Source organism: Poecilia formosa, unplaced genomic scaffold (assembly GCF_000485575.1).
Source record: "Poecilia formosa unplaced genomic scaffold, Poecilia_formosa-5.1.2 Scaffold18, whole genome shotgun sequence".
NCBI lineage: Eukaryota > Metazoa > Chordata > Actinopteri > Cyprinodontiformes > Poeciliidae > Poecilia > Poecilia formosa.
Genome location: NW_006799957.1, coordinates 2,811,326 through 2,835,594, shown reverse-complemented (window position 1 = coordinate 2,835,594; position 24,269 = coordinate 2,811,326). Strand labels below are relative to the sequence as shown.

At 38.5% G+C, this 24,269-nt stretch overlaps 1 protein-coding gene across 4 annotated transcripts in view; it reads right to left on the bottom strand.

Annotated features, from left to right (window-relative positions):
* The window catches only part of ephb2b (eph receptor B2b), a 122,873-nt gene that overhangs the window by 27,400 nt on the left and 71,204 nt on the right, over positions 1-24,269 (bottom strand). For all 4 annotated transcript variants that reach the window (XM_016668934.1, XM_007547017.2, XM_007547018.2 and 1 more), the window contains exons 4-5: positions 6,871-7,026; positions 4,335-4,670 (exon numbers count right to left, since the gene is read on the bottom strand). In XM_016668934.1, the coding sequence (XP_016524420.1) occupies positions 4,335-4,670; positions 6,871-7,026 (492 nt within the window). The remainder of the gene's footprint in view (positions 1-4,334; positions 4,671-6,870; positions 7,027-24,269) is intronic.

The following is a 24,269-nucleotide window of genomic DNA, read 5'->3' as shown; positions in this document are numbered from 1 at the left end:
GTTGGACTGCTCCCAAAAGAAAATTTAGACTGATAGAGGTCCAATATTATCATTACAGTAATGGTTAATGAACGATATTTACCTTTATTAGATAATTCTGTATTCTTTTGAAACAGTGAAAATACTGCAGCATTTACATGGCTTGTCTACTTCATCCCACAATCCTGCACTGCATCACTATCACTGACAGATTCCTAAACAACTACCACATGGTCAACCTCCTCACTTCCCCCTCCTAAAACACATACCCAAACAGCAGCAAGATTGAAATAAGCATCAGTTATTATTATTGGCCCAGTTTTACTTGTGGGACCAATACTGGGATGTTTAAAAAAATTACAACATTGGCTGATCTATAAAACATCACCTTATCAAGCAAGAAGATGATTTCTTTAAGAGGTTAAGGCTCCCTGGAATATCAATAAAATAGTGCAAGTCTGACCTGATAATAGGTCAAGCAATTCCCCAGGTTGAAATATGTTGTCTAAAGGAAAGCAAAAAGAAGGTATAAGAGTAAAACAATGAAACAGTTTCCAGAATACAGAGTTGGAACCAGGTTTAGATTCACTATATAAAAAGACACAGTCTCTCTTAATGTCTGTAATACATGTAGATTAAATCTTGGGTCAGTTTAGATGACAAAAAGTAATTGTACTTGCTAAATGATATTTAGAGAGGCAATATTTGCCTTTATTTAATTTGGGGAAGTTCATATAATTATGTCAGGACTTTGCAAACTTCTTATAGATTAAAAGAACATATACTAATTTCTAGATGACTGGAGGTGTCACATTCATTTATTGAAACAATTCTACACAAGTAATATAAGAATGTTCAGATGTCATTCTGAACATTCTCAGGAGATACAATTTTATTTAGAGTGAAATGTTTTAATCATACCCATAACAAAAGTTAAACGTCTTCTGAAGATGTTAAGGTGAAATCGCAAAGAGACATTATCCAGTAGAATGCTGCATTAACATGGGTCAGGAAGAAGCCATGACTCCAGCAGTAACAGAAAAGGTAAGAAAACTGTTTGCAAATGCACTTAGGGAAAAACAACAACAACAACAACAACAAAAAACATCAATTATCCAGGATTGTCTGATGAAATTACAATTAAAGTGTTTGGCCTTTACTACCATTGTTAAATTAGAAGAAAAACAGGAAGCTTAAAAGCCATTCCACCTGTGAAGGAGGGGACGGCAGTATCATGTTGTGTTGGGATTTTATTGGCTGAGGGTCTGATTAAGTTCACAAAATAGATGCCAGTGTATGTAGATATCAGGCTCCGATTGCACTTGCAATACAAATAAAAGTAGGCACAATGAGTCAGGAGAAATGTGATCTTATCCTTAAAGGAAAAGGCTACCATTTTCTCAGTTTCTCATATTACCATAGCTATAAAGTGAATCATCCTAACCCTGTTCAGATTTGTGATTTCTTCCTTGTGTCATCTTTACAAGGAAGAAGAAAATAAACAGCGAGTGGAAATTGTGTAGATGAAAATGTATTTTTGGTGTCAGAGGCCAGCAGAAAAAGGGCAGATAGGTGAGATGATAGGAAGGCAACAGCAGCTCAGATAATTCATGGGAACCGCAGTATGAGCAATACTGCCTTTGAATGCACAACATGCACAACACACTGAACCTTAAATAAGACAGCAACAGAAGACCAAGCTAGTATACTAAACTTCATACTCCTCTCAGCTGTGGACAGGAAACTGAGCTCACAATTTGCACAAGCTTAGGCCCCGGGGAAGACCAGGACACGCTGGAGGGACTATGTCTCTCAGCTGGCCTGGGAACACCTTGTAGTTCCCCCGGAGGAGCTGGAAGAAGTGGCTGGGGAGAGAGAAGTCTGGGCCTCCCTTCTGAAGCTGCTGCCCCCGCGACCAGACCCCGGATAAGCAGAAGAAAATGAAGCTTTGAACTTCGTAAGACACCTTAAGCTAGTTTATCGTCAGAAGCAGAGTAGCAGTTTATAGACATAGCAATGCCAACATGGATAAGCAAACTGTGAGTCATATTAAAAAAAAAAAAAAAAAACAGCTAGGGACACATCTCAAGAATCTGGTAAGCACAAGATGCAAGTTTTTCCAAATTACTCATATGCTTATAAAAGAAATTTAAACACCTTCAGGGAAAGAATTTGCTTTGTGTGACATACAGTGTGTAATTAAGCACTATATTTTCAGAGGAAATCATGCCCTTCATTACAGAGGCACTGTCACTAACCACCCACAGAGGTCGGTTGAGCCTGAAGGTAAAGGAGTGGAGTGTGTTTGATTGGATGCAAAGTAGTAAGTTTCCCTTTTCCTACACACCAAAAAGTTATTGCTTAGCAATCCATAAGACATTTTTAATTTGCTCACCCACATTACCAGGTTTGTCTGTTATTGTGACAAGCTCATGGTCATAAGTAACAAGCTCCTAACATAGAATGTCTAGAATTGTGAGACTATTTTGTTGTTGTTTGTCTTAGATAGAGAAATAGGACAGAATTGCCTGAGGTAATTAAGGATGACATGATGTTTATGTAACCTCCAAACCTCACAACCCAGAAGCAATTATTGGCTCCTGGTCCCCATGACCCCAGTTCTGTAGCATTTTGCATCGCAAAACCGCAATCCTGTGTCATAAGAGTTAGCAGGGTACAGGGTGATGGGGAAGGTGGGAACACTGAGTGGGGGCGAGCAAGAGTTGAGTTCTTTTCACAGCTCGCTCTGACGGGAACTATTGCTGTCTAATATGGAGTGACGGGCACTTCAGTGGAGAGGGCGTAGAGCCCCCCAATTTCCGCCAGGTCCCCTCAGCAGGAGCAGCAGAGAAGCCAAGGGTTGGGGTGGCAGACTTATTGTGGCCCAGTGAGTTGGAGTGGGGCATGGGGCCTCATTACAACGCTTAACTGCACTCACAGGCCCTCATTAACCCACCACACCAGTGACTCAAATCAAAACAGACAAAAAAAAAAGAGGGTCAGTGCGTGAATAAAAGGTTCTATTCGAGCTGTAGCATTGTAACTGAGTGCGTTATGGCATTTTTAAACAACCAGCCCCCAGTAAACATTTAATTCTAGAACAATGTGTCAATTTAAGTATAAAAATGTCCTATGTAAATGATTCATTTGCTTCCTTTTCAAGCAACTGTAAATTTCTTGTTAGACTGATTCTGTGCTGGCTTTGGATTATATGAGGATGGGGTTAATCAATCTAATAAAACTAAATAAAACCAGTTCACAATAATTCAGATAATTAATCTTTACTGATGACCACCCTATTTTTTTATCCAGTCTTCATCTATCTATGCATTCCCCTCAGCTGCATACAAATAGCCCTGGACAAATTGCAAATTCAGTAAAATCAGCCCACTCAAAATGCCTATGGACAGACAGTTGACCAGTTATATGCATGTACACTTATCAGCCACTTTATTATGTACACCTGATTAAGAGCTTGCTCACACATAGCACTGCCATTTCATTGACTGCCATTTCAGTCAATGAAATGGCAGCAATTCAAAGCATTCAGGAATGTGAAGATGACCAGCTAAATGTATTTGCTGATATCCTGGGACTATCAGCCACAAACATTTCTTTCTTTCTTACACAGATTGGCCCCAGAAGCGGAAAACACCCAGATAACAATGGAGTTTAAACTTGAAAACATGGAACCAACCTGCTTTGTATCAACAGTGCAGTGTTGTAATACTATGGGAAACATTTTTTAGCACACTTTCCATCAGTCTTCATAGTCATTGTACAACAATATTTGTTAACAAGTGGGTAGTGGTGTCAGTGAAGGCATTGTTGATGCAAAACAGTCAATGCTTTAGTAATGTATTTTGATATTGAAATGCATACTAAAGACAAAGCCAAAAGCTGAACTGCACTGGCCAGTTACTCCTGCAAGAGATCACATCACTACTAACAGAGATATTTTAAGTCTAACTCTTCAGTCAAGTGTTGTAGTTATTTAACAGTATCAAGAGAGTAGACAGCTGCTGGATAGCACTTAGCTCCCTGGTCTAAAGTACGTAGTGATGAGGTCACACATTAAAGACCAGCAGGCCATCATATTCTGTCCGTCACATCATCAGCAGTGCTCTGTTTCCCATTTTATAGCCCTTAATCTGCATACATCACCATAGAAAAGAGAAAAGAAGCAGACTTCGAGGGGGCTTTTGCACAACACATTATGTACATGTGGAGAAATATGTGTGATGAAAATTGTGCAGGGCATAAGCAATGGAAGAGTTACAGGAGTGGGGAAGAAAAAAAGGGGAAAACCACATGGCGAAGGCAAAGCGCTGAAGAAGACAGATGGACCTACTTACCAGCCTGGTTAGTGGTAATGTTGACTGAGGCGTACTGAGGAGAGTAGGGGCTCTGATCTGACACCCCGTTGACAGCCTGCACCTCAAACGTGTACTGTGTGTGGGCCAACAGGTCACTAATGTACACCCGACTTTTTGTCAGGCCAAGCTGACGGGGTAAAAACTGAACATTGTCCCCACACCGGGTGCACCCGCCGCGGCCTCCGCCACAGCTCTTGCAGATGATGTTGTAGACTACATCCTCACGACCTCCAGAATCTCGAGGTGGTATCCACTCCAGCATCACAGAGGTTTCATTCACACTTGAGATCACGGTCTGTGGAGCTGAGGGCACAGCTAGAAAACAAGGAAGATTTATAGTCTCAACATTTAGTTAGGTAAATGCGCAGAAGAAATAGCAAAGTATTTTGATCAAAATGTTGTGCAGTGAATCTTGTGCACCAGATATAATTTTCCTCCCACTTCACAATTATGCGTGACTGTGTTGGTGTACCACATTAATTCCCAATAAGATACATCTAAGTAAGTAAATGTAAAAGTGTGAGAAACAGTGTGTGAATAATTTTGAAGACACGGTATTGCATGCACTTTTATTTCATTGTAATTGCCTTTGTAATATCATTTAAAGGCAAATGAGCAAAGTCATGATGCTTAATTGGACCCTACTTATCCAAATACAGTATGTTCTCAAACACTGGGTGTTCATCGAAATATTTTATAGTGGCTCAAGTTGGCCAGTTATTGTTCCAATTTAGCTAATAAAATACATTAAAAATGAAACTTTCTGAGCACATATGTTCAGTTCCAATTTGGGATTATGAAACCCGAATCATGATCAACGAAAACAATTTTATTCAGCTTTTCAAATTCACTCTTTAAGAGTATTTTCATGTAGTTAAATTGAAGGCAAAGCTGTCTTTCCTATGTCTTTCAACAAAACTTTGTTCAAAGGCAGGGGGGTCTGACTAAGACTCTGGCGAAAGTCATGAAAAACTGATATCGAAAAAAAATGATTGTAGCTCATGTCAGTGCAACATTTGGGAAATCAGGAGGATGTGTTGTGCCCTTGACAGTGTGAAGGGTATAATTGCTATCTCTTCTTAGACAAACCCGTAACAGGAGAGGAATTCCACCAGCTTGTCTGTATAGCCTCTTAGAGTTGACTGCATTCCAGGCTTGCAGTGCCTTTTCCCTTGAGATGCCCATTTACACTCTCATTTTCAAAGTTGATCTCCACTTTGTCAAGTGCTTTCCTAACATCTTTTTTTTACATTTTTTTTTGTTTAATGGAGAACAGCATAGCGGCTAAGAGAGACCTACACTTTTCTATTGAGACATTCTTAGCAGGGCGGAAACTTCCACATGTTGCTGCGTGTTGAGTGGCAGGGCAAACAAACAAACAGTGAAAACTGTTTATCTTTTAAGGCCATGTGCACCTAATTATAGTAGACGTGTCCTCCAGGACTAACAAGATAAACAGTTCCACTCCGCCCACAACATCCTAAATCTGAATCGATCACTTTTTATTTAACCTCTTTTTAATTGGCTGCAATTAACAGATCTCTTGCACTGGAAGAAAGCCCAATGGAGTGCTCTTCTTGGAGTCTCTCTGAAACACAACTCCTCTTTGGCATCTCCTTCTGAGGGAGGAGGACTAATATCCCTCCCATTAGCTGGCGGGCCTCTCTGATGGGCCTGTTTTCTTGCTTTAATCAGACCAGGCCCTGCTGCGCTTAATACGGGTGACGTGACGCTGCTGCTTTCTCATTCACAACAGCTGCTCAACTCCCAGACCCAGGCTTATGCAAATCTCCTTTGTTGGAGACCATCAAATCTTTTCCCTCCTCTCCCTTTTCAACAGGCTAAGAGGGAGTTTAAGGGAAAAAACACAACTGAAACACTGAAAGGTGCTTATTTTTCCTAACTCTCCCCTAGAGCACTAATTCTCCTTCCCTCCACACCCCTTTTCTTTCCGGATAAAATTCCTGGTTTCTTCTTTTATAGCTGTCTGTCCTTCATCCTTTTCCCCCCCCCCACCTCAGTGTTGCTTCGCTCTATCCATCCATCTGCCTTTTTCTTCTCCCATATCAGCGTTAGTCTCAAATTCTAATTCTGATTCAAACGGCTTCATTGGCATCACAAGGGAACGCTTCACCCCGGCTCATTCTCTGAGACTGACCCTTCACAAAGCTACGTGCTCTGGCCCACTAACCTCCAGTCTGGTTTGGAGTAGGGACTGTGTGATGTTGAGGGAGGGCAGCCGAGCCTTGTCTGCCAGGTCAGATCTGTGGACAGCCACACTTTGAGCATGTCAGCATTATGTTTGTGCGAGGGCCAGCTCTGACAGGGTTTCTCTGTTCAAAGCTGTGCAGATGACTATCACCCTTTGATCTCAGAAACTTCTACTTGCGGGTGAGAAATGTGCGTGTCAAAGACTTCATATCTGAAACTAAAGAATAACTGCTCATGTCTGGATAGTTTGTGGAGATGACTTGAATGCTGAACAACTATAATGAAAATGGAAACCCATACGTACTTGTGCATGGCATCTGCAGAGGATCAGAGTCAGTACGATAGTATCCATTGCGACAAACGCAGTTGATGGCGCCCTCACTTGTGGTACGGCTGTTGATGGGACACTGCATACAGGACTCATCGCCTTGAGTAGGCTTGAAAAATCCTGATGGACAGGCTGAAGACAGAGGACAAAAAGAAAAATGTAGTCATTCTTAATAAATCTTTTTTTTTTCCCCACAAAAATAGAATACTGATGAAAATGCCAGGATAAATATTGTACAGTGAAAAACAGATGTTTACATACACTCTATAACAAAATTAAAACTGACATTAAAACTAAATTTTATGTGTTTATGTTAGCTGAAATGACTAACAAAAACATAAAATTTATAATTGCTAAAGGCTAGAACGATGTGGACACTTCTTTCTTCTTTTTTTACTTCTTGTTTTGAATTTGCAAGAAATTAAGAGCATCTGGGGAGTCCCAGATCATGAAGACATGGCTTTGTAAGCCTTTGATTAAAACCAATTTGCAACATTTTAGTTAATTGGTTGCAGACACGTGGATGCATTTTAAGACAGTTCTCAAACATGCTGCTCGTGTGACATCATCAGAAAATCTAAATAAATTAAGCAGAGTATCAAAAGGAGAATTCTGGACCCCTGAATGCCTTGTTCATCATTGGATTCAATTATGAAATGTCTGAAGGTGTTACACTCAACTTTTCAAACAATTATAAACAAACACAACAAAGGAATGTCCAGCCGTTATGCTGCTCAGGAAAGTAGCATCTGTGGTTCTGCGTTCCACAGACGAACATGTTTTGGCTTGTAACGTTAACATCAAACCCCGAACAAAAGCCAAAGAGCTTGTGAAAAAGCTGACTAAAGCTGGTAAGACAGTGTCATTATCCACAATGAACCAAGTCATGTACAGACAGCACTAAAAGGCCACTCAGAGGAAAAAGCCATTACTCCAAAAGCAACATAAGAGCCATATTGCAATTTGCAAATGCCATTCATTTCTTTATTGTCCCACATAGGGAATTTTGGTGAGCGGCAGCAGTCAGAGACAGTAATGGCATAATCCACACGTCAACACAATTACCACACCACATGCATTCTGGGAAAAAGACGTAAATTTTTGAAGACATGTTGTGTCTGATGAAACTAAACTAAATCCAATCTGTGAAGTATGGCGGTGGCAGTGTAATGTCGTTAGAGTTAGCTGCAGGAGCAACTGATGCGCTTCCATAAATCATGACGTAAGAATGACATATGGAAATATTGACGGAATCTCTCACCACTCGGCCATGAAGTTTAAAGCTTCAGATCAAATGGGTCTTCTAAATGGTAAATGATCCAAAGCTTAGTATCAATGTCGCAAGTTGACTCTTTGTAGACACATAAACATAAAAACATGTAAGTTTGCTTTGAATTATTCACGGTGCTGCGGTTGTCTGAGAAATATCCGAAGCATTCTGTTCCCACACAGGCACAGGCAGGGTAATCAAAACATACACCGCATTCAGCATTAAATACTGTAATTATGCGTGTGGATGAGTCATCTCTTCTACATAGGTGGTTTTGTTTGAGTGTTGCCATAAGATTCAGTTGCTGTTGTGATAATATTGGTGGTAGTAAAAAAGAACAAAAACAAAAAAAAAAAAAGAACTGTGCTTTTGGTGAAATCTGTTTATCTTTCACTGGTTTAAAAAAAGTAATAAAAAACTGACATTTGCACCTGCACCATGTCAAGAGCTTTTCTTGTAACTCGAGCCAAAGAGAAATCTATGGATTTGCTTCAGGTAATCTGGCTTCCACCTGCTCCACTGATGGAAAATGAAATATAGAGGTACTACTAAGACCGAGGTGTTGGAAATACAGCAACCTGAAAAAAAAAATGCACATGGGACATTGTGCGTATCTGAAGTTAAAACCCCTTCAGGTATTTTGAAATACAGTTTCTTTTTCTTTGGCAGCTTTATAAAAAGTGGAATATGCAGCCAGATAAAAGGAGATGAGAAGGCGTTCTTATATACTGTTTGTCAATTCTTATATTTTACAACAACATACTAATATATAATTTTAATCTGAAATTTTCAAGGTAATATTTATCTACATCCTCTTATTGCTACTTGTACAACTTAAACACTATCACAACTATAACAGAAAATGTTATGGAACAAAATTTCTATATTTTGCATATTAAAGAAAATTGCAAATTTTTTCATTCTCTAACTGTAAATGCAATTACATTACAGACATAGCATTGGAGCATAAAAACACCAGTGAATAATACTAAACTACATTACCCACATAGCTTAGCATCAAAATACATAAATTAATCCACACATTGCTTCTGAAGAATATCCGTGAAGAACAAAGATTGACAGTAAGTAAAGATTCAGACGGGACTCTAAGGCACAGTTTGGCAAACCTGATATGCAACGGTTATAGTAAAGAAAACAGTAAACCTGTCGATGGAAGCGTTTGAACATGCAGGGTGTGGGTACTTAACGTGGAGCTCAAAAGTTAAATATTACAACACTGACACAGTTGGGCCCGGCCATCTGGCGCTGTGGCCCCTCAGTTTTTCTGAGTAACCCTGGCTCTTAAAGTCGAAGAATCAAAGAAAAAATATTTAAGCCATGGCTAAGCTATTAAAATACTACAAAGCTCATAAAACAGAAACATGTCAAGTTCTCAAAGATATGGATGTTTGTTTTACCCTGTTCAAGAAAATTACAGCCACAAGTTTAAAATAATTAGAAAGTACAATTATGAAGTTTTTACACCAGCCCAATTTCTTCAGTTTTTTGTTACTAAAATATCTGAATTTATTTTAATATTCTAAACTCCTCACAAACTCATTTGTCTCTCATAAGGTCTGTCAGTTGTTTTTGGAGGAAGCTGAAATCGAACCTCCAACCTTCACAAGACAACTAATCTACCCAGAGTCACAGTCTGCTGTAACCCAGAACAGAAGGCAAATTTCATAGCCACTATTTAAAATCACGGGAAATACCCTGTGAGCAGTCATATTATTTAACATAACATAAGCCTAAACTGTGACAGTAAAAGATTTTATTTGGACTTTTGCCTTATTTAAAACTATGATATTACTAACACAATTGTAATAATCACATGCATAAACTAATTCAAAGAATTTTTAAATGATCATCCAACAGTAAATAAACTGAGGCAGTGTGGATGTAGAGAAGCTAACCTAATTTTCTAACATATGATTATATCTAGTTATCCAAACTTAAAAGTTTATCTAAAAAGGCACATGTAACAATCTTAGTTAAATAGCAGAAGTGTCAACAGCAAAAAGTTACTCAAAATAAAATTCAAATAAAGTTAAAGATCTTTTCACAAAGTATTAGTGTTGACATGTTTTTCTTCTTCTATGATTGATGGAGAAAAAGGTTTGGGGGACTGAGAGAAACATGAGGCCTGGACATTCACACTGCCAGTCAACAGGGTCCATTAATGAGGCCCAGGCAACAGCTATGTGGGGAACTGGGATCAAACCAGTGAGGTCCATGAGAGTGTGGGGCTTCACGAATCAACACCATAGGAAACAGCAGAAAGAGGGAGTTGGGGCAGGAGTGTAAATGAAAACAAAGACATAAAATGGAAGAAGTTGGGAAATTTTTCATCCAAAGAATTAAGTGAATTACTGAGTCTGTATTAAATTAATGTGTGGTGCCAGCATGCAGACTATGCAAAACAAAATGAGCAATAACATTCAAATCTGGCTGTAGAGGAGACTGAATGAAAATAACTGACTATGCAGAGCCGCATGATGCCAGGCCATGACAGTGGTTGCATTTCTGTGGTTCCTGATGGATGACACACTAGTCCATAATTTAAATTTTCCCACTGAGATCCTAAACCAACAGACATTATTGTTTGTTCACTAAAGGCTGTAAAACTTTGTGTTAAAAACTACATGAAGAAATATTCTCTTAACAAGACATTACATTTTCTGGGACTGTTCAGTTTTATTTTTTCAGATAGATACAATTCATCTATAAGACAACAGTAATTTAATGATTTGGGTATTTTTGTATATTTCTTCTAAGGTATTCTCAATAAAACTTACTTAATACATTACACAGCTTATAATGTTATGCATTATCAGTATTAGGGGTTGCTACAAAGTCAGCGATACAACGAAAGCGTCAGTCTAGCTGACACACGTTTGCCCAGAAAGAGTAAAAGCTGCAAGTCAGTGACTCCATGCAGTCTGTATGCTTAAATAAAAATTAAACTGAAATGAAACTGACTTTGAATCTGTCAATGTAATTGGTTGGAATTGCCTTTCTTTGTAAAGTGCCTTAAGATAACGTGCTATTAATTGGCGATATGTAAAATGCATTTAATGTAGTTGAATTAAATAAACCAATCAACATCACCGCTTTCACTCAAGAAGATATAAGGGGACATCTATTGTAAAATATGAGTGTTGTAGTTTACAGTATGTTTACCTTGGAGAACCAGACAGGTTGGACTTTCAGTCCAACTAAAACAAATGACTCAGCACTAAGAAACACACATAGAATTAGATGTGTTTACTTTTACAAACATTACAGTTTGATAACTCTTATTCATGTGGTAAAAGAGACTTGAACCAATGTAAAAAAACAAAACAAACTTTTTTGTGAAGACCAAATGATCCACTTCAAGAGGACAATATTATATGTCTTGGCATTCCTCTGTGCTTTACCATGGTCGTTATTTTAGGGAGAAATTTGGGGAATTTCCATTTTATACTCGGATGACAGATTTAAAGAGTTGCACAGTTGGTTGGTGTCAGATGCAGAGCAGCGGAGACAGGGAGAGCTGTGATTAAAAATCAGATCCGGAGCTTTAATTCCCTACCTACCCGCCTGCCCAGACTGCTGCTGTTGAGCTGTTTGATCATCACGCTGGCAGGATTGCTCAACACGTGAGAACTAAAGGCAAAAATTATCTGGATGTTTCCTCCGACTAAAAATATCTTTCTGCTTATCAAAGTTAATTAGTGTCAGAATATTTACTGACAGCAGCCCCACTGTTGTTCCTGCTTTTTTCTCCAGTCTGCTAATAATATCATCAATAGCATCAATCAAAAGGAGGCTATGGGGTTTCTTTCTCTCCTTATCACACTGCTAAAACAACTTTTAGACATAAGAGTGACAATAAAAAGTGGGCAAAAAACAAGAAGAAAAAACAAATAGTAAATCTTTAAAATAATTTATAAACACCTGAAACCCAGTTTAATGGTAGCTCAGTGGAAAGGGATTCAGGTCTAAGTCCTGAATAGTAAAAATAATAAAAATATCTGCCATCTGGCTGACTTAGTTTTATTTTTAGCATGGTCTAATCATTTAGGTGCTAAGTGTTATATTACTTTAATTTAACACTACTTCTTTAAACATCTATCCCCAGCCCCCCAACACACACATAGCCCAGCTGCTTATGTCTGCCAATGTTTATGACTGATAGTAATATATAGTCACATAAAAGCTTTAATTAGAGGTTTTTGCAAGACTCACTGAATAAATATAGGACTGAAGGAGCTGTAAGGTAAGTCACTGCACTAGGGTGCTAGTCAAGTTTTATAGCAGGTAATTTGCTGGTTGTTTCAAAGGTTTCCTGAACATTACAGTTGAAAAGATTTACAGCACATTAAAGAAGGTACCTGCAGCAAAAAAAAACAACAACAAAAAAACATCTGAATCCTCCAAAGCAGATGGGTCTGTGTGGATATTTATGTGTGAGGGAAGAGAAAAACAAGCCAATGCCAACGTGAACAGCCATGTTGGCTTCTTCATCATGTTTATGTGGTCTATCAGCCATCAAACACACAGAGAAATAGACACATTTACAGCAAATATATAGAGAAAGGTGAGGATTTGACATTCCCATTTCATTTAACAGATTTTCCCCCAACAAAGTGGGATGCTACTGAACAATCGGGAAAGCAACATAAAGCAATCCCATCCATGGCTATACCTATTGTAGCAAAAAAGAGGAAGAGGCGAAAAAAAAAGAACCTTCTACCCGGCTTCCTTCCCAGAACATCTCTCATCTACAGCACCAAACAGGGAAGCGTTTTGTCCCGCAGTCTGAAGAATCACAGCAACTGTAGGACGCTCTTCCGGCCCCCTCTTCCCTGTTCTTTCTTCTAAGGACACATTTCATCCTAACCGAAAGCGCTTTATTTAATGAACACACTCTTAGAGAAGAGAAAAGGGAGACAAAGACAGACAAGGTCTTTGTGCGTCTCCATGTGTGTGTCTGTGTGCGTCTGTGTGGTGTTTAAGGTGTGAAAGACAAAAGGCTGCAGGGGTAGGAAAAAAAAAGGAAAAAAAAATCAGAGGTGCTAGGTTTTGTGAGCACAGCAGAAAAAAGTGCTGAAAGCGGTGGAAATGGACGGCATCAGTGGGATTTAGTGGAGGGTATTTCCCTGATTTCCCTATTTCCCCGAGAGACACAAACTGCTTTCGTTGGCCTCTGTTGAGTCTGGGGCTGCATGTACAAATGATATAAATAATAATGGTCACACTGTAAACATAGTCATGTGAAAGTAATAATATAAATACCAATCATGTTTTTGCTACAAAGTTCAGTGTATTTGAAAGGCATATTTGTGATAAACCACGATAAAATAGCAGATATTTGTGAAGTTAAAGGAAATGTAAAAAAAATAAATAAAAAATACAAATAGAAAGAGTAGGGTGTATATATTCTCCTGCCAGACTACAGTCCACTGTCCTTTATTCTCAGTAGAAATTAATTTATTGCATATGTCACAGGAAAAATTTCTCCTAAGGGAGATGAAAAAAAAAAGAGTCTCGACAAGATGCATAACTGCAAACCTTCCATGACATGCCAATTCAACTAAAAGGAGAACATTTATCAGAGTAGCAAAAAGACCCTCAGTATCTCTATAGCAGGGTATCCAAGTGTGGCCCAGGGACCATTTGCTGTTCATGGGCTGATTTTGTGGAGCCCTTGACTGCAATTCAACATTTCTGTAAACACTGGCCCACCGGTTGATGTTGATGGAGACATGTGTCTTTTAATTAGAGCCAAATAATTTCAGACACATTATTGATTAAATATCATTGGGTTTTTTAAACAATGCTTTATGTATTATTATTATTATTATTATTATTATTATTATTATTATTATTATTATTATTATTATCATAGTAATAATAATAAACGTTCATTTATCGACTTTTATTCCAAATGAACTTTAAATTAATTTGTTAAACAATTACCTAACCGAACAACAGAAGGATGTTCTATTGTTCGGTTCTTGTTGCAGAAAATCATCAAAAAATGTTCACACTTTTTAATCGAGTCCCAAAGAATTTGCAAACTGAGTGTGTTTTGATAAAGTACTCATGCAATACCCTGCCACAATTCTCAAGTCTTTGGATTTTCTTTTGTGTTTTATTCATTGTGGTCTGTTTTATGATCTGCATGTTTTTCTATCTTCAGTTATTTTCTCTGGGTTCAATATTATTTATGTGAGGATGCCGAACTAAGTTTAGTCTCTTTGTTTATTATTGTGCTCTGTTTCTTGTACATTTTAGTTTATTTTCTTAGATTATTGTCAGGCATTTTCCCTTTTGGTTTCAAGATCTTTTGAATCCTAGATTGGCTTGTCTTGTGTTAAAAAGTCTTTTAACTCAGTTGTCCTGCTTTATCCCTGCCATAGCTGAAACATATTTTCCCTGATTAGTTGATCTAGTTCTTTGTCATTTTCCACCCTCACCTCACAATTTAAGCTCCTGATTTTTCATTGTTCATGGCTAAATTCTTCCATGGTCTATACTGCTGTTCATGCTTCTTGTCCTTTATCTATTTTTTTTCCTTCATTAATGCCTCAATTCATATTTAGCTAGAAGTTTTCTGTTCCTTTACGCCCCTTTTAAGTGATTAAAAAATATATTTCCAACAAAGAAATCTATTTAAAATATTGCATGCTTAGATTTTGTGAGCCGGAAAAACATCTATATTTTCTCATTTTACTTATTCGTTGTTAAATTAGTTTTGGCTCATTAGCTACTTCTACGTTGACCATTATAGCCCATGTGGGAAAAAAAAAAAAGTTTGAACACCACTGCTCTAGTGGACTTGCAAAGACCTTTTGCTCAGCTGGGAGAATCTTGTGACAGTACATTAACCCAGCACTCCATAAATCTGGCATTTATGACAGAGGGGCAAAACTGTTGAATTGTTAAAAGAAAACCAAAAGAATTTCTCTATGCAGTTAGCCACAAGGCATGTAGGGAGAAAGGCAAACACATGAAAGAAAGCACTCTGGTCAGATGAGACAATATTTCAACTTCTGGCTCTTGGAGTTGACTTAAAAATGAATGCTGCAAAACATTGGCTAATCCTGGAAGAAAACCTGGTAGAGCAAGCAAAAGTTTTAACGCAAGTCTGTGTGAAAGGGTATAATCAAAGTAAATTCATGAGTTACGCAAATTACATTTCACATATACACTCCATCCAATCTGATTGAGGATGAGCTATTTTAAAAAGAGTAACGGGCAAAAATATCAGTCATATGAGCAAAACCTGTAGAAACATGTCCCAACAACATTTGCAAGTGTAAATCCAACTTTTTCCATAAACAATGTCTCCTACATGTAAGGTTTTACAAACTATTAACTAAGGAGGCTGAATGCAAGTCACACTTGACTTGTATTTCCAAAAACCATATACCGTTTTGTAAGTAGTGATTAGATGCCAAAGGTACACTGCTACTTTTACAAGATAAAAGCAAGACATACTAATCTTATGTATAAAAAAAGGACATAATGTCAACTTTTGCAACAGGTTTTTTTTAATTAGTTTTACAAACTAATAATAACAGACTATCAACCTTTTAAACAGGTCACTTCCAAATAGAGCATAACTCTATGAAATAAGAGTCATGGCCAGAGCTAAAGCACAGAGAGCCACAAGTTGTCTGCTCCTGGGAGCCAAACCCTGACCCAACCCCCCCACTTTAGCACTTCCATTGGGAACACAAGCTAGCACTGTTTGCAACACAGGCTCTCATGATTCAATTAGGAACACAGTCCTCTTGGCTGTCTAATGCAATCAGGCTTGTGTGAAGGCTATTAGACAACTGGCATTCATTTCACCCCAAACGTACACAAATGATATATTCATTTCTCCCACCAGGTTTCCATGTCTTGTGCAATTAAAAAGTCTGGAACTCCGTGTTGCTTCTCACACTCTAAGCCAGGATAGAGACAGTGTGTCACCACTGTTGACCCGCAAGGTGTAAATCACTTAAAAACTCAGAACACTCACTTGTGTCCCCAATTAAAACTTAAAAGAAACCCATCTTTAGAAAGCCAGGGCAGCAACCCAACATCACCAAGAACCACCTGCTAAAAGAAGAAACACCTTTTATCCCAGGCTTTATTTAACAGTAAGTGCAAGCATCTAGATGAGAAACAAATTATATTATCATATTAATGTTAATTATTAATATGATCAAGACTTTCAGAAGACAAGAACGGACAAAATCTTTATGTAGCATAAAGGCCATTGACTGATTTTTGAATCTTTAAATACAATTGTATGAAATATGAAGAATAAAAAATATTTTATTTAAATTAATTGTCATGTTTTTTTCTGCTGCTTGAGTGTTGTGCTTTTTTAAAGCAAGGTGCTTTCTATAATCAGCTTACCAGAAGGACAGGATGGTGCATACAAGCCACTACTAAAAGGTGAGGGTAATGTGTCCAGATGTGAACTGATTAACGATAATGTATTTGTTACAGATGAGCTTTTCCTGCAACTTGTATAATTTTTTTCATACATGTATTATAAACTCTTCTCACAAAAAAGCTTAAAGAAAATGAGTGAAAATCAAACAGCAACTTGTAGTGCTGATCAGAGAAAGTGGGAAAAAAAAAAAAAAAAAACTGACTTTTCCCTTGTCTTCCACCCTAATGTATATCTTTAATAGACATCTGTAGCGCATGGCAGAGTGGGTTCGTGTGCAGCAAAGGACATGTATCATGGAATACGGCAGGACAGCAAATTCATTGAAAACTGACTTTTCTTCTCAGCATTTTGCTCTAAGCTGCAGCTCTTCAGCAGTTGTCATAGAGCTCAGATCCCAAATCCCCATATTTTCTGCAGCTTCCTCTGAGACAGATTTGGAGCTGAAGTTAGCAGCAGATTAGCTAGAGTTGTGGGAAACCTGGGGAATGAGGTCTGAGGGAGCAGGTATCTCGGCAAGCCTGAGGCTCAAAATAGACACAGTATACACAATGTACATGCCCTGAGCAAATATAAACCCTAGGACACAGTCCAGCAGCACAGGCACACAACCAGAGATTACTTAAGTCCATCCTTCCCCAATTCATTAACTCCAAAATATAAATAAACAGGAACCATCAAACGAGCTGTAAATAATCCATGTATGGCCACTGCCCAGAGGACAAATTCAATTCACTGCAAGGGCTTCACCTCATGTATGTCACATATAAAATGTTTACCATTACAAGGTTTAGCACATGCAAGGACAAAAAGAAGTGTGGAGAGCACCACACCACAAGTACCTGAAGCTAATCTGTAAGCAAAACACTGGTCATGAAACAACCACAGTAAATTCACTGGCTGCCAAGTGACCTTATTATCATTACCTCATTGAACTCCCAGACATAACATAGGCAGAGACAATGCAGAACTTTCATCTATTGCTGAAATCACATCTTAATCGACCAAGTCAGTTGTAGTAAATCGAAAGAAAATGTGGGCAAAACCAGTGTAGGTAAATGTTGGAGCAAGTCATTTTTTTATTTTTCTAATAATTACTTAATTAATTATTTTAAAACTGCAAAAACTAAGAATAAGATATAACCAGCTCACTGCCCTGAAGACATTGAAGCAAATAAATTGCTTTTTTTTTTATTTTAATCTTTCTGATGGATGCCTTACAAAATTCATAAATTAAGTTTGTGTTGAGTGGGGGATCAATCATTTAGCAGAAATGTAGAGTAGTGCAACAAAAGTCAACCTCATCACCTCCTATACAAAATGGATAGAAATTAATAAGATGATGTGCCAAGCATTACTTCTGTTGGTCCTCTGATTAAAAACTGGCCTGTTTGCATTGTGGTTATCAGTGAAAAATTCCAACGAGGGGGAAATAATTGAAAACTATCCTAACCACAGCTTTTCCATAACGTCTGATAACTACCATCTGTCAATAAAGGAGGAAACAGATGAAAGGAGAGTATCACAGGATTTATGCATGCAGAACAGCAATAAAGTCTGGAATTTTCACTGCCGTCTCAGTTTTTTTTCTTCTCCCCCCCTCTTTTTAATGTAGAGAAAAGAAAGAGGCAAAAAAAAATGTGGAATGGTGAAATTACAAGCATCTGAGCCAATGCAAAGACACAGAGTATGATATGAACAAGTTCAGAGGGTGGTGGGTGGTTATGGGGAACAATGTGGAAAGGGTCATTTCATGCAGGCAAAACACTTGACAGCTTGCTCTCCAGAGGATGTAGAATGTCCAATCACATTGCTAGTGAGCCCCTTAGTACTCCAGTCTGCAGATGACTGGGGTGTGGCAGGAGGCAGGCCTGAGTGTCGGCATTAATCTCCATTTGGGACGGAATGTAAACCTTGCACGATGCTCATCATACAGAAATTATCCCTCTATTCCTTTATGTCTTATGACAGATAATTAGTAAGACTTGGAAAGAAATGTCAGTTAATGCAAACTGTAATTTTGTTTTAAGTTGAAATGATCAAATTTTCACTTGCAATTTGCCTGTGCTCACATTACCTCATAGACAGAGCAACTAATTAATTACATATAGTACTGGAAAAGGGTAAGATTTTCAAATGAATGTACGTTGATTATTTGTTATGAAATAGCATAATTGAAATGATTAAGTAAAATAAATAAATAAATACAAATCTAAGATAAATGTAGTCCGGTGGCATTGAGATGTGATCCATCCATCCATGGACTATCTCCTCTTATCCTTCTAGGGTCATGGCGGTGTGCTGGAATCCAAAACATTTAACAAGTCATTATTAAAATATATTGGATGCAGCTAATTTTCACAATTTGCTATTTTGTACCTTTTGTAGATTTTTAAAGGAACTCCCATGGGGCATTTTGTATCAGCAGTGCTGGGGAAGCAACATAATTGGGAGGGGATGACAAAGCAATGCGTTGGTACAAAATGGGGTGCAACTAGGGAAAGAAAGTGTGCATGTAACAACATCAGCCTGGAGTCAACTATATCACAACCAGGAACATACAGAAAAGATACTTAAACATCATTAAACCTCAAGTCACTTAGGCTGGCAATAAAATGAGGGAATATTGTAGTGTTCACATATCAAAGTATTATGTTGTCTTTGATGAGGCAAACAAAAAGGCATGGCCATCCCTGAAGCAAAATCCACCAAAGCCTGATCACTGTTGAAAACGAGCCCTGTTGAGAAATGTTTTATTTCCCCTCTTACTCAACAAGAGAAAATTACTTGCATGTCAAACCCCTCAATTTTTAGTACAGCTACCTAAGCCCATGATTCATACATTTTAGGGCACTTGTGGACGACTGTATTTACACTACATGCTCTCCTAGATGCACCGATCGATGTGTCTTAACTCTTTATGAGTTTTGACTGGGGGCTGCCAGCACCTCAGCCTCCAAAACCCCCAAACGTGCCCTTTTCTCAAGGACAGCCAGTTGCTAGGGCAACAGGCGCGATTGCTATGTAAGGCAGCTTCCCCGCTCCGTTCTGCAGGCTGCACCCGGACCTTAGAGTCCTGATCACAGCCACAGACTGCTGATGATACTGGGACTGGGTGGATGAGCATGGTGAGTGGAGGTGGAAGATAAGGGATGGATAAGAATGGGACTGGTGAGACAATTTAATTATAAATAACCTCAGCAACCCACTAAAGATGAGCAGTGTGTCAGAGTTGAATTTACACTTGCCCTGAAAGAGATAAACCATATTGGTTCAAATATACAACCAAGTACAAGCAATAAACACCCTCCAAATGCCGTGTGACGGTTTCAACACCCCTTGGAATTTGTAAAATGTAATCATTAGTATCTGCTCCAATAGTCAGCATTTGTTTCTGCATAAAACAGAGCAAGCAGTTGGCCAGTATAGGTGAAACACAAGCTGAGGGATGTGCCGTGGTGGTTGAGTCCTTTGTGCCTCGAGGCAGTTGTAGGAAATAGCTGACGGAGGCAATCACTTGTCTGTATGTGTCTTTTTGTTCGTCTGTTTGTAAAGAGCAGCACGTAGAGCAAGAGAGAACAGAAAAAGAGAGGAAAGAGGGGTGAGGAAGAGGGGGTAACAGCTTTACCAGAGTCCAAACAAAGGCAGCAAGCGGCAGTTCTAAGCTCAACAGCAGAGGCTCCCTAAGGTGCAGTCTAGCTGATAGACAGGTGGCATAAAGGGGTTGTGTGTTGTCCAGTCAGTAGAGACAAGGAGTGTCTCAGATGAGGGAAGGAGGAAGGATAGGAGGGAGGAAAGAAGCGGTGGGGGTTGCATCGCAAGAAGCAGCTGGTGCTGAGGACTGTCACTGTCCCAGTGTACAACTCCAATGCATGTCTATAATCACACAAAGAGAACATCCCAAATAAAGAGCAAAAGATATGTTACTTTTCTTATTCAAAATCAGTATTTTTTTTTTGTCTTCAGTCATCTTTCTTTGCAGTGAATTTATTCAAGATTATACCAATTCTTCTGCCTACAAGCGTTTAATGAGGCAGCAGGGAATCTAAAGCAAATTTTGAAATCCATTTTATCTAGAAAGCACAGCAGCTGTAATGGGAATGGTTTGCATGCAATCATGCATCCAGTAAGCACATGTGCTTATACTGCATATACAAACATACCTAAACACAGCCAAACTCCTCTGTTGCAATGTGAAGCATAAACACATGGTGATATAGTTTTCCTTTTGTTTGTGGGCAGCCTTTTAAACATCTTGTAAAAAAAAATAGAGTTTCAATAGACATTTCCAACCTGACAGACTTCGAGGACTCAAATTGTGGTTAAAATAAATATAAAATAGACAGTTTGAGTGGCACTCACTGATCTGATAATGGCACTCGAATGGATAATAAGTTTATGCAAATTTAAGTCATGAAATGACAAGGGTGATCTGAACACCCAACATTGGATTTTGGATAAAAACATGTATTGAGGGCTTAAAATCCAACATTTCCACAAATGCCATTCAACAATCTCTTGAACTCAACACCATCTCTGGTATTGCTGGGGGAGATACTCTGGAAGTCACTAATGGCTGATGTTAAAACATATAATGTATTAAATAGTCCAATGATAGCTGTGGAGAGAAGTGGTGGCCTGGGCAAATTTTTACTGAGTGAATAGATTGACTAATTAGCCTTTATGTAATTGACTCATCGAAAACAAGGCATCCCTATGCTATTCATACGCCTACACAGTGTCTTTCACCCCCCCATTACCACATCCTTAACCCTGATAAAAGAGGGGACTCAGAAGGCTGATCTTTGTAGCAATCAATGGTGGTTGTTCGTCGTCGACCCCTCAGGTCAGTGAAATTAAGCACCCAACTCGCACACAGAAATAGGGCCGATGCTTAGGCACATGGTGAGATAGGGACATCCTTTGTTACCTTTGAAACCCTCGGCTTGGAGTTTCCCAGAAATGCTTTCATTCCAGTTCCACCTGTGTAGGGATGGTCTGACCCAACAATGATACTATCTAAGAATAGTGAAGTAAGCACTGTGTCCCTTCCATGAGGCGAAGCAGCTGCTTTGGGGTTATATAAATTCAAGTTCAGGGTCAGAAGACTGATGTAAATAAACATTACCCCACGCAAGGTTAGAATGCTAAAAGTCCTTATAAAGAAATATAAAGCACTGCCCCAGGAAGACAAATAACACCTAGCTTTTTTATTTCTCAATCTAAAATGTTACAGATTAAACCATTTTTAATGAGACCAAAATATTTTGTTGATGGAAAAAGATATCCAAAGCAACTTTTCTGTGAAAAAATGACTCGCTCTAGACCTAATAACTAGTGGTGATAATCTAAGGTGTAACTACTATCAAGCATAACTGGCAATGAGTCTTTTATATTTCAATGGAGGAGTTTAAGAGGCTTAATTAGTAGTTTTCATTTTCACTGTTTAACATTGCAAGACCTTTTGTAACAATATTACTTCATGCTGTGTTTGACAGCTAAATGTAGCAGCTGTATTCTGTTTCTTTTTGGACAAATATGTTGAAAGGCCCACTTTCTATTTGGGGAAGGCCTCAGGTGTACTTGCTTAGGGAATTCCTGTTCAAGCAAAGTTAATCATATGAATAAAATCTGGTAATACCACATGCATACATGTATAACCCTAAAGCAGCCTACCAGCCTGAAAGCGTAGCTTCCCCCTTGACTTTCCTCTGTACATTCCATCAGTGCACATCTGACATATCTGCACAGGCCAGTCACATATCATCTTTGACACTGACGTTGCAGTCCTGAAAGGGTCACTGTAAAAATATAATGGTTGAGTAGCTTTGTCTTCCTTTTGGCAGAAAGCTTCTGTTCTTAGGCATAAACTGACAGGTGTGTGAATCATCAAAACTGCATGTATTTTATTCCCTTAAATGGAAGAGATCTGCTGCAGTGGGACACAAAAACTGTGTAATATATATATATGTATATACTCACCTACCCTAAAACACACACAAAGTGTGTTTAAAAATCCAATTTCTTAAGGCCTGATGAACATTAAAAAGAATTTTGGGCAGCCTCAAATAAGTGAGGGTCTGCAAAAAAATACTGGAAGATTAGTCTTTAGCTCCTGGAGGCAGTGGGATTATCCCAGAGAGTCTAGAGGGGGTCGTGTCAGCTGCACTCATTGACTAAAATCCCCATCTGCAGCACACATATGAAATGCCATGTGCAAATAATCTTTAGACGTCTTAGCCAATGCAAAAATACCAGGTAGATGTGGTTTTCCACAAAATGCCAGACAGGGCTTATGTACATTTGTCAAGCATGTGTGTCTTTGTAGATCAGGTTACCGAAATCCTTTATCCTATTCTCCTTTTAAAAAAGCCAACAAAAACAAAGGAATTTATAAAATAAACTGCTTGGTACAAGGTTTTATCAACTAAAATATCTAACAACAACAAATATAAAGAAACATAGGTACATTCTAACTTTTAAGCACAGAGATGTTTCCATCTTTTGCTGCCGATTTCCTGCAGAGAAAATAAACAAATAAAACCTCTCAGAACCTCTTAAAAAGAGGTAAAGTATGTAAATCATCTTATCAGCGCACAAGCAGGTTCTGGCTCGGCAAGCTCAATTAGCTTGTGTTCACTGCAGTGTGCGAGAGACCACGTTCTCAGCACGAGACCCGCATGAACAGAACCAGAGAGAGATGACAGACAAGGCGGACTCACAAAAGCCTGATTGTGATGGCGGACCCTGGAAGGTCTGGAAGGAGGAAGGACTTATGGTCTCTGAGGGTTTGATGTGGCTGATAACGATCTCCCAGCTAAATGAAAATGCAACAAAGTCCTATAAAATAATTGCTTCCACTGAAGTCCAAATCCTAAAAAGAGTACGAGAGAAAATGCAGTATTGATAAATGAGCTTTGAATGATAGATTACTGTATTAAAATTGAAAGTATGCTATAGCTAATATGTTGTTTCTTTTTGAATACTTCAGGATTACCAGACAAGACCAGACAGCTTGCAGCTTCCATTTGACTGAGCTGCTGTTTAGTTTGGAAGAACAAAAAGATAAATACTGAAGTGTTTGGGCATGACGTTTGTATGTTTTGATTAAACAGTGACAATATATCTGAATAGTGCTGCAGTGATCCAGTTGATGCCCATCTTTTTGCAGCACTTTACTGACAGATAAAAACACATGTCTGAGATATGATTTCAATGATAGTCATCCAGTAATGGGATGTATGCCTGCTGGCACGGCATTCTCACAGATGGAATTAGCACCATCTATTGCCAAGTTTATGTTGGACCTATTCCCCATTGCCACTCTTAAATCCCAATGAGGAATAACACTGTGAATGATCCATGTGTAATTGAGCTGCTTGGAGACTCAAGTGACTCTTGTCTTGCAATGTCGCAGCCATGCACAGTACTAAGGGTAATGATGAAACACATGATCATGGACAAGCATCAACAGCATAAACACATTTTTTATACAAAGATTGCTTAAAATGAACTCCTACAGGGTTCCTGCATTGATAATATATGTGCAAGCCTAAAGCCATTATGAATGCAGGATAGCTTCTGGCCATATGAACCAATAAAACTATGCTATGGTTTGTTTGATCTCCACTCAATGTCTCAATTTGAGATAAAACAGATTGTTCT